The sequence below is a fragment of the Dermacentor silvarum genome, chromosome 3 (assembly GCF_013339745.2).
Source record: "Dermacentor silvarum isolate Dsil-2018 chromosome 3, BIME_Dsil_1.4, whole genome shotgun sequence".
Taxonomy (NCBI): domain Eukaryota; kingdom Metazoa; phylum Arthropoda; class Arachnida; order Ixodida; family Ixodidae; genus Dermacentor; species Dermacentor silvarum.
The window spans coordinates 132415639-132427548 of record NC_051156.1 but is presented as its reverse complement, the minus strand read 5'-3'; the positions used below and the strand labels follow the sequence as shown (position 1 = coordinate 132427548).

The window sequence follows — 11910 nt, the reverse complement described above, 5'->3', positions numbered from 1 at the left end:
TCATAGTTTGCCCACATTGTCGTATTGTTAAGCAAAGACAACAATATTCAAGTTAAACAGTCGAAGTCACTCGCACCTTGTGGAAAAGTCCCTAGTGCAGTAGTACGGCTCTTCGGTATCAATCACACAAAAACACCTGCCATACCTTGATTACTCGTAGTGGGAATGGAACATGTTGTTTTCGTTGTGCATATGTAAAGGATCCTTATCTGATGTTGTGTGCACATATATTATTTCTTTTGTATGAATAAGGCCAATTGCCAGTCATCACTTTTATACAAATTATTTCGTCACTATACTTTGTAAGTCTGCAGTGCTTTTACAAAATACATCATAGCATAAGCCTCACCTTCTGGAACTTCATAGAGGCTATTTGCGTTTTACATTATTTGGTCGAATGAAATAATTACAAATATTGTGCTTTATGTTAATTAAAAAGAATTCATTACCACACCTTTATCGCTCTCTTGTCCAATACGAAGTGCCGATCGAAAAGAACAATGGCGAGTACAGCCTTGACTCCTAAGTCAAGAGAACCGCGCACCATCATTTCAACTGGGTTGACTGCAGACAATCTTGTCGCGTTCATCAGGTCCAGGTTCAGGGATACCATCCATTCGACGAGATAATTAGTCTGCGATAGACATAAGTCACAATATCATCAAATAAAACACTTCGTTGGAATATATTCGCTGACTGTTACGAGCGCTTTCCAAAGCGCCAGAAAGGAATTTCAAGAAGAATTCAAGATACCATCTGTGAAAAAACAGCGCGAAATAAACACGGACAATGGAGGAACACAGGGCAAGCAATCACTGCCAACTATTTCGGTTTAGTATGCTCATACACACATATACATGTAAAAACGGGTATCTGGGGAGGGAGAACTATCATGAAGTTCCAACCGCACATGGGTCAAGTGAATAAGAAGTTAACTCTTAAAGATGTAACTGAAATGCACTCTGAGATAAGGGGCGGAGATAACTAAACTTGTTGTAGGAGCGATCGAAGCAGCTCTGACGCATACGTCACCTTTACACATAACGGCCAATGCTTCGAAAATCTCGCGAGCTCCTTCATCTCTGTACCAGCGCAGAAGCCGCGTCTATTGAAAAACCGGATAGCAGCCACAATTTGCACAATGCATGGCCAGATTACTCCTGCTTTCTCTCGTGACGTCATTAGCGTGCTCGCGCATGCGGTCGTTGGCAGTCAGCGCGTGTCCTGTGTTCCTCTCTTCTACGTGCATATTTACCGCTGTTTTTTCAGTGATGGAGTCGTACCAACTAGGTCGCATTGATGGCCTTTTAAGAATTGAAGAGACATCTCAAGGGCAGGTATTTCATTCTTCGATCGTAGGTCAGAGAAACAACGCCCCTGCACATTAGCTGCTCGTTGGGATGGAACAAGGAATAATGCAGCGCATTCGGGTAGGCTTAAACTAGCGCTTATCTGTTGAACCAACCGCCGAACGTCGCGGAGTTCTGAAATTTACAAGCAATGTGAGGAGTTCCGTTGAGAAATGAGAAGTGAAGTGGCGTGTCGGTTACCAGGCTGATTGATCTTGCATACCGTGCACTAGAGCACTGCACAGGCCAATTTTGTCAGCCCGGGCCCGGCCCGGGCCCGTTCTTACGTTGGGCTGCCCGCCCGAGCCCAACCAAAAGCTTTATGGCGAGACCCGGCCCGCCACCCCTTTACCTTTGGCCCGAGTCCGGCCCGAAACCGGCCTGAGACCAAAAAAGACATGCTTTTTCGAGTCGAGACGCGCGAGGATAACTCGCTGCACTTTACATGCACACCACCAGAAAGTCCGAGCCCGGCGCGGGCCCGCGTCAGAAAACCCGAGGCTGACCCGAGCCCGTGGGCCGGGCCTGGCGCGTGCTTTTGGGTAAGCCCGAGCCCGTACAGTGCTCTACCGTGCACTGTGAAAGGCCATAAAATGAGCAAAAACGTTAAGAAGCACGAAATTAAATTCCAGCTGGTACGAGCGCAAGCTCTCAAGCGTTCACCGTTCAGGCTAGTACAATCTGTCACAAGCAATTGTGAATATTCAAAAATGCAGACTGCTCATGTTGCTTAACTGGTTATAACGTAGGAGGAGAGTAGCTTTGTTTTATTCATATATGCAGATATCAGGCGAAGAAACCTTAATCTAAACAGTTTCTCAATGCGGAACTCTAAATCATTTTGCCACACTGAGGTTCTTAAAAAATGTCACAGTTTCGCCCTAAGGGCGAAGCAATGAATGCGACAGCAACACAGCAATGTCATACAAAGTAAGGTGAGCGGCTTTGGTAGCAATGTGAATTGTAGTAAACATGAGCTGATTAAGTAAGCAGCTGTGCTGCGGCGTAAGTACACCGGCATGAAGACAGACTCGATGACCACGACAAGGCGCGTGTGAAACGGTGGTGTTGATGAGAAGCGCTTCCCGGGGGCAGCGCGTGCGAAGGGACACACACACCTGTAGCGCTGCACTGCCGATCCGGGCAGCATTGCATGTGTAGCGTGCGTTGGAAAATGTGGCCCAACTATTACTAACTTAATTAACAAGCTTGGTGTCAGCGCGCACAAGCAAACATGAATAGAGCACACTGAATGACTGCAGACAACGACTGTCAAAACGCTAGCAGCAAGTGCATCCGCCGTCTATCGCTTCAACGGAAACTGAGCGGCGAATACACAGCGCATATAGAAAGGTCAGAGCCGTGTGGAGATAAGAGACGATGCGGGCGAGCGACACAGCTGAGCCGAGCAAAGTACGAACGCGGTTGTTGGCAGAGCTGCGCTCCCCCTCCCCCCGCTCCCTCCCGCGCTGCCTGCCCGCTTTCTTGTTTTCACGTGGGAGATTGAGCGGCAAGTTCGCCTTGCGCCCGGTTGCGTATTTCTATTTGCGACCCCGTACAGCACTCGACCGCTGGCGCCGCGCTGCGCCGCTCGCGCGTACCACGTTTCTAGCCGCCGCCGTTAGAACGGAGGTACAGTGTTAACGGAGGAGGCGTGGACGGAGAGCACGCGGGGTTGGGGGTGACTAGCCTGCTGTTAGGGGATCGGTGGTATTCCTAAATAAACGCATCACTGTTTTGATGATCCAAATATAATCTCACTATCAGGGAGGGAGCAGTCTACCTGACTGGAGCAGTATTTTTTTATTTGGGGTGTTGCTACGCTGAGCTCCGCAACACCCCAACGACCGCCGCTTCGCGTCGGCGCCCGGCACCACGGCTTCCGCCGTGGCGCCGGGGTTCAAACGACCGCGCTGGCAAACAGAGAGGAAAACAAAAGGAAAAGCGTGATAATAAGATAAAAAAAAGAAAAAAACGCGCCAAGGCAGGATTCGAACCCGCGTACACATAATCCCGAAGCGAGCGCCGTAACCACTCGGCCATACAGCGACACTTGTTAAGTCGGCAAGCATGCGAATCATATCATTGCGTTCGAGCGCCCTTGGCAAAAGCAACCACCTCAAAACGCGGTACGCGCGAGCGGCGCAACGTGGCGCCAGCGGTCGAGCGCTGTACGGGGGCGCAAATAGTAATACGCCGCCCGGTTGCAAGATAGGCCTTTGGTGCCAGAGTGCAGCGTCGCCCCGCCTCCCTCCCTCCCTCCTATAGACTAGAACACCGTGAATTCAAAGCGCGCCGCCATATTGGTGAGCGCCGGTCGCGCCATCTATCCCAAGTGCCGCGAAGTAGCAGGCCTGGGCTGCCACACCGGGAGATGCGACCCAGCGCAAAAGCGAAACTTCGGCATTTCAGCTGGGCGGAAGGCGTGTATCGCGTTTTTTCTAACCTGTCATTTGCGCTGTCTCGATTCAATCAAACTTCAAGACCTCATGCAAGTCCGCAATGGCCACGCTGAGTGCTGTGCAGACTGCAGAAGCGAATACATCGGGTAAGTACGCTATTACATTTGTACAAGCCGCGCGCTATATACTAGAACACGTGTGAGCTGTAATATCTCCGTATTTTTGGCACGTAACCTGTGAAGGAATATACAGCACTATGTTGGTGCCATATATTATTAAAGGTTGCGCGATAAAGCTTTATGAAAATTCTACTTTTCAACATGCATCCCGCGGCAAAATTTTGCCCGGGCGTACGCTTTGCGACGAGTTTCGCGGAAAGCGGTGTTTCTCCCATAAGTGCTCAGAAGCATGCGGTAAATTCCTCGTTGGCGTCACCTATTCTCCTCGCGTGTCCGCGGTACGTCGGACAGAGTTTCTCGCGCCTTACGGCGCTCTACCTCCAAAATAGCATCACTTATTTTCCCGGGGGAGCAGTAGGGGCCATTGTAGAGATAGGGCCTGCTCTCCTGGAACAGCATCTTCGCTCGTGCCAGTATTTTCGTTTTGTGCTCTCCGTGACTTTTCAAATTTTTTTAATGGTCCCCTTCGAGCTAAAATGTGAAAGCATGCAACTGCCGAGCATCACCTGCGATTTAGAGTTCCAATAAAAGTGTATCGTTCATCAATCCCTTTCAGAAGCTATCTGTGACAGTAATGCCTTAAAAGCGAAGTTGCGATATTGTTAGCCAATCTGGTGGTGTTATTGTGCAGAATCCCACCGTCCCTCAGAATTACAGGTGTGCTATGCGAGCATAGACTAATTATGTAGCCATTGTTAGAACTAGTGCTTTAAGATTTTATATCAGCGTCTGCGACGTAAAGGACATTGGCTTGAGTACTGTTTATTTATGTGTCAATCCTATGTATTCTGTGCAGGTGCCTTGTGTCCGCTTGAATTTCATGAAATCAAAGACTGGATCGAAGACATGAAGCTGTGGCCTCCTGTGCAGGAACACCATATTATTTACTACCTTTTGAAGACAAAAGCTTGTGACCTTGAAGAAGTGAATGCAATCAAAAGCACTGAAGCCTACAACTATGTTGAAAGTGGCAAGGTAGGCTGCTTGCTTGTGCACAAGGACATGGCCACACACTCCATTTTTGTCAAAGGAGAAGTCGGAAGGTCTCAGGCATTAAGTGCGCCCCCGCATAATGCTTGGGTCTGCCTTCAGCCCAGTGGAAGTGTCGTCACAGCGGACTGCTCTTGCATGGCAGGTGCAGCGCATGCTTGCAGCCACATTGGTATGCTAATTATTTTACATGCTACTAACTTATGCATTACAAAGCCATGCAGTTTTGCTGCGTGAATTATGCACTTAAATGTGACCATCTGCCATTTGGTTAAATCAAAGTGAACTAAAAGTAACTTGTATTTTGATCAGTGTCAGTAGTGCAGAAGTTTTAAAGGAGTGTCTCTTATGAAGTATGAATTGGTACAAATTTTTTTCAGGAGCTCTACTTTGGAAGATTGAGTTTGCTGTCAGACTTGGTTTGACTGGCACAGCATGTACTGACAAGAGTGCTGAATGGAACCGTGGCACAAAGAAGAATGTAGTTCCAGGAGAAATACAAGGCATAGACTTCAAGTTAAGAAGGCAAATCCAGACTGGGAAACCTGCCCCGAGGCTACATGATCCTCAGTTTCAGAAGTTTAGGGACCATAATTCGCTTGTTAAAAGCTTTGATACAGTTCCTTTGAAAGGTCTTGCATCAGTACCGGGCACAATTTTAAACTTAACGCTAAATGCACCAGCTGCAGAAACTACAGATGAAATACTTGCACCTCGTAGTGTCCCGTCTCATGGCTTTCATAGCGGTACTGGACCTGACAACTGCCATTACTGTAATGATTTCTATAAAAGGTATGTAGACATACCTCTAGATGCACAAGTTAGACTGGCCAAAGGAACAGTGGAGCAACGTGGCAGTGTGTGGGAAGGCAGTAGAAAGGTCAGAATAACAGCCTCAGTCACGTCAAAGATACCTAAGCGCAAGCACACTTTGCCAGAAAGAGCACTGGCTGCCCTACTGAGGTCTAGCTTCAGAGGTAACAAAGCAACTATGCATGGTACACAGTGTGAGCCTATAGCCAGGGAGGCGTTTGAGCAAGAAACTGGCCTAAAAGTGGCAAGACTAGGAACTGTGGTGTCGCAAAGTGAACCGTACCTATCTGCAAGCCCAGATGGACTTGTTGGCACAGACTCCATTCTTGAAATTAAGTGCCCTTACACAGAAGACTGCTCCTCTTTGTTGGACAGCGGAAAATATGATGTAAGGAAGGGAGATGATGGATATTTTCTTTCTAAATCAGGCAGGGGGGGGCTACTACAGTCAAGTACAATTCACTATGTATTGTTGCCAAAGGAAACATTGCTTTTTTTATGTGTGGACAAGCAGGCGAACTGTCCTGGTTAATGTGAACTATGACCCAGCATACTTAAGCTCCAGCCTTGTAAGAGTGCGCAACTTTTACTTTTCTTGCTACCTTCCTGCCTTGGTAGACGATGCTCTCACTCAAAGCTCGACAGCACTTGAAGCGTACGACATGTTTCTACGTACTGCTACTTAATGACAGTATAGCAAAAGTGGTTTATAAGCGAAAGTTCTATAGCTCGAAAAAACAAACAGCAAGACATAATGTGCAATAGTTCGTTTATTTTTATTTGGAAGTTTGCCCTGAGGCATAAAACAAGTCACGCATCTTACATGTGCACACAAAGTTTGTTCTGTTTACCAAGTCCAGCAAGGATCTATTGTGGAGACCAAGGACGGTATTTTGTAGCTATGCCTTTCCGATGGTAATGCCTTTTCGAGCTTGGTCGGTGGTCAGAGCGACGGTCTGCTTACGTTATCAACGGGATCAGCCGGCCGTGAGCGGTGGATGATAGGACTAGTATAGCATAAAGCATAACGCATCGCTACAAAATACCGACCCATATATCCCTGCTGCTGGTGCCAATGCATTCAAAGCAAAAGTGTAACAATATGTATATACAATCTACGGAGACAAAAAAAAATTGTCCACAGCTGTAACCTTTGGAACACAAATACCTGTCATTTATGTTGATGAATCAATAAAGAATGGTTTCCAGCCTTGTACTTTTCTAGACAGTAAAATGCACTATCCAAACTAGTGCAAAAAAGTTTCTTTCACAGAAAACAAGAAGCTGCACAGTGGTGACTCGCCTTGGTTCCTCTTTGTGAACATTTATGAGAACATCATGCAATAGCCTTCCAAATCACATGAGCGCTTGTGTGATATGACCTTACATGTACACTAGAAAATTGTACTGATTACAATGAAGGTATAAAAATCATCATATGTATAAAAAATGGTACTACACATAAATACAACTGGCGAATACATCTTGCATGATTTCCTCCTGGCGTACCTTTGACTCAATCTACCAGAATAAATCTTGGACTTCAGAGTGAAATCGCACGCAACTAGAAAAAAAAGGTTATCAGGCTCCTCTTTGTGAACATATATAAGAACAAAATAGAATAACCTTCCAAATCACTTGAGCACTTGTGTGAGATGACATTACATGTACACTGGCAAATTGCACGTAATACTACAACACAGCTATAAAAAATAAGCACAAAAATTGTCAATACACATGATGGACAACTGGGAAGTATAGTACCTTGCAGGCTTTTTTTTCTCGCATATTTAGAATAAATGTCACAGTTCACGTGAAACCTCTCACAAGAAAAGTCTACCAGGCTCTCTATGAACATTTAGAAAAACATAATGCAAGTCTCAGATTTTAAAGTGAAATCACTCCTAAAAATAAAAAAGCGTACCATACACAACACAAAATTAACACAGCCTTCTTTTAGCAAGTGTTGCAAGACCAATCTGGCACCCACGACTAAGTCATTGCTAGCAAGTAATGCACTTGACACAGGTACTCCTCTGCGCAAAAGTATACATACCACAGATTCTGCGATTAAGCAGATTTTTTTTTCACCAACGCATATAACTTGAAACTGAGGACTGCAGTATAAACATGACATTGCGAGCTTTCCCGGCCACTTGTCCGTTTGTATGTCTGAATTACGACTAAATTTAGTGTTTTTCAGCGAGCCTGAGGCCATATACTTTCGCTCACGGAGTACCTTCTTCAACTATGATATCACTGCGAATCAGGGGTGACTTCAAATTGCAAAGTCCTGCACAAACTACAACAATCTCATTTACAAGTTTCTTGTGATGAATTGGGACACTGTACTTGAGTATTCTGAATGTCTTAATATGGTTAATTGCTCTTTCGACATGTATTCTTAATGACGCAATTCGCCTTGTTCTCGTCACCTCCACTTCTTCAAGCCTGTTCCTTCCTTGTGTAAAAGCGGGCATATTTAGGCGAACACATTTTGCTTTCATCTCCTCATTCAAGGTGAAGCCTCGATCTGCCATTACTTCATCACAGTTTTCGAGGTAGTCGCAAAATCCTGAGTCTTGCACGATAAACCGATCAGAAGGCCGGCCACCATATACTTTAGATACAAACATAATGAAGCCTGTGGGTGCTATGGCTACTAGAAATTTTGCAGTGTTTCCGCCTTTGTACTGGCTGTACGTCTGAGCACGAGCATACAGCTTCTTGGGGCGCTGCATATACACCTCTGTGCAGTCTATTATGCACCTAGTGTTCTTGTACATGCTTTCTTTGAATGTTTTTGGAAGTGACCTCTGTATGGTCTCCTGAGGTAGCCAGGTGATCAAATGTTGTCTGGAAATTTCAGCTAGTGCTCGAAGAATTGTGCGAAAAATTTTACCAACAAGAGATACAGATATAGCAAACCGATACGCTAAGTCAGCATAGAGCAAGCCCAGTCTAAGGCGCATCAAAGTCAGCAGAACAGCATCACTAATGCTTAATTTGAATTGAGTGCTGACCTTACTCTCCACAACGTTGACTAATTCACAGAAGGTGCAATAGCTCAATCCAGTGTAAAACTGGTACTGACTAGGCGGTAATGAAACTGTATTGTAAATAGATGTTTGAGTTCCTGCATCAACATTTTTCACACTACAAGAAAAGTAGCAGTGTTCGTGCAAAATTATTTGCACACACTCAAGTGAAACATCCATTGGCACTATTGCTTGCTCGGGCTCTGAAAGTGATGACACTGTGGACAGTTTAACAGTGTGGAGATTCTCTGCATCATAAGATGTCTCAAAATAAAAATTTGGGGCTGCCTCTTCAGTGCTTTCGACCACCACCTCGTATGTAGCAGGGACAATATCAAGCCTTTCGGATGCGACCTCCTGCAGTTCGCTGTTATACAGTTCTACTGTGCTTTTAGCTTCTACTACACTTGTTTTAGTGTGACCTGGTGTCTCCATTTGCGCTGTTTCATTCGGGGCATCCACTGCAGGAAGGTGAACAGACGCTACCTGCTGGGATGTGGGCACTTGCTGCTGAATGATCTGCTGCTCCTGTTCACGCTTGTGTTGCTCGTTTGTGTGGTATCGTTGTGTTGCTCGTGTGGTCTCGTTTGTGCAGTGTTGCTCGCTTGTGCGAGGCCATATCGGATTGTTGGTGTTTTCAATTAAAGTTGTTTCTCTCTCTCTCTCCTATTGTGGACAGGCAGCAGCTAGTGCTTGGGTACCAGCATGCAACGTTCCTAGGTTTCCACCAGCACACAGAACATTGTCCTCTGCACTTTCAGTATGGTCTTGTTTGTCATGTTCACTGCTAGGTTGGCCACGTTCGGCAGCACAATGGCGAGGTCGCTTGACTGGGCTTACAGCCTGCCTGATTAGCAGACGCCTGCCCTTCACCACCTGCACATTGAAAACAAACAAACTATATGTTATAGTAAGAAGGGCTGTAGTTCTTTTCTGTGCCATAACTGTTGGGAAGATATAAATTCCTCTCAAAATGAAAAACAAAATGCACAAGGCCAATTGTATCGTGCAACCACTTAAAAGCACAACATTCAGAACACAAGCCTATAGCACTTAGAACAAGCAGCGTATGGCACTAAACCTGCACTCATTGGAAAATGTGGAACTACAGTGGTTATAATGTTCAACTACATGTGCTGTCAAAGCCCGCATAACAAGGTGAGCACGACAGATGCAGGTGTGAGTTGTTGCACCAACTATTACAGGGCACATAAAATTACCATCCCTACTTAAAGCTGCATCATCAGGGACCCCTTTCGTACAAGACAACAACCGCACCTGCATTCCAAGAAATTATCCCCAAAAACTGCAGTTACCTGGTATCAGATCTGTTTCGCTTGTGCGAGGCCATATCAGATTGTTGGCGCTCCCTCAGAAAAAAAAAAAACAGGTGAGAGCAACCAAAACTTTGTTACAAAATGCAACAATAATTAACCACCTAATTTTCCTCGCTATATGAAAAGAAAAATTTCGTGCTTTGCCTCGCATAACAGCACGCACGCAGTTTAGAGATCAGGAGGCTCAAATGAATTCGTTACGAATGACACCTAAATGTAAAGACAGACGCGCTGCAAGAACACCTTCGGCGACGAGCAGTCGTCGTTTACGTCTTTGTGGACGCATGCTACGTGACGAGCAGACTTCAGTTTACTTTCGTTAGTAATAACGCTCACCAGCAGGGCAACATTCTATTGCCTACGACTTGTTCACGCTTAATGGTCATGCCGCGCGCCAGCTGCTAGTATCGCTAACCGCAAACTCAACTGTTCCTCTTAACCGTCGGGAGCTCTACATGAATGAAAACACGAAAAGGCTTGCCTTTTTGTTATAGCCAAGGCGAAGCATCGGCACGGGATTCTGCTCTGTAGGCTTGTTGTCCAGGAAGTGCTCAGAGCAAACCTGCGTGTTACACATATTACGTTCGTAGGGCGCAAAGTTGAACGTGGTACCAAAATATACACAGCTCGCATACTCACTCGCGCATTTTCACTGGGCTGGTAGTTCTTCCTATTCAGTGCAGCTATCCACTGGTGGCGTAGCTTGGCGTTCTTCGTTGCGGATGGAAATCGGTGCAAGCTGAAAACACCGCACCGGCACGATTCCCTGCGTGTGTTGTGCTCTTCGCAAACAGCGCTAAGTAACCTGCTCCTTTTGCGCTGGTTGTTTTGGCATCCAAACACGACGCAATGCCGCCCAGATGACTTCTTGTACTTAGGAACCGCGTGAACGGGCACATTTCCGCACTTTGGAGTCCTAGAGCTGGAACTTTCCATGTGTACCGGTCGCCGACGAACACACTTTGGCAGCCCAGTACAAAATGGCGCTGGTCGACCGGGCAGCCCGGGTGTGAGAGTATGCGTTCGGTTAGTCTGGGTGCGAGACTATCGTGTTCTGGTGTATACCCATACGGCCTTGAGGGCGACTGTCGCGTTTGCTTTCCGCCGTGCGTTCGCTCTCCGTGATAGCGCGCGTCCCCCGCACGCTTCCGCTCGGGCATACGGCGCGCGGCGACGATTTTATCGATACGGAACCTCACGGCGATGGCGACGGCGACGGCGACGCCGACGGCAGAAATCCGGTTGAAGTGTCCATATAATTGCTATTGCAATAAAAAAAAAGAACTGGGGTCGGTGGTGCAGCTGTGGACTCAACTGCTGCACTTGAGAGGCAGAGGGGCGAATGACTGAGCTGTCTTTCAATGTTTCCAGTTTAGAAGCTTTGCAAACGCCAAACAGAACAAGCGACTTTATTGGTAGCTTTTGAACACAGTTGAATAAAACGAGAATAAAAACAGAGACGCCTCACTTGCATTGCTTAAAACAACTTGAGATGCGAACAAAGAATGAATACTATGAAAGCTCGCGGGAAATTAAAGCTGGTGGTTATTTCAATTTGCAAAGTGAATATTAAAAGAAAATGAGAGCGAAGAAAAAGACTAAATGCCACAGTTCATGCCTAATCCACGCCTTTCGTATTCGGTGTGGTACACTCTAAATTTTCAACTGAGGCGACAATAATCGACGCCTATTTTCTTGCATATTTGTGCATCTGTACAAGGGCTGGTATTTTGTAGCGACGCCTCATGACTTATTCTATATTAGTATTATCATCCACAGCTCACGGCCGGCTGATCGCGTTG

The 11910-nt window shown here is 46.2% G+C and overlaps 1 protein-coding gene across 1 annotated transcript; it reads right to left on the bottom strand.

Moving 5' to 3' along the window:
* Window positions 1–6487: 6487 nt before the first annotated feature.
* Window positions 6488–11160, bottom strand: LOC119444796 (uncharacterized). Its single transcript, XM_049665038.1, has 2 exons — window positions 10748–11160; window positions 6488–10670 (listed from the first exon to the last, which is right to left on the bottom strand). The coding sequence occupies exon 2, from the start codon at window positions 9204–9206 to the stop codon at window positions 7962–7964; it is 1245 nt and encodes a 414-aa protein (XP_049520995.1). The 5' UTR covers window positions 9207–10670; window positions 10748–11160; the 3' UTR covers window positions 6488–7961.
* Window positions 11161–11910: the final 750 nt, after the last annotated feature.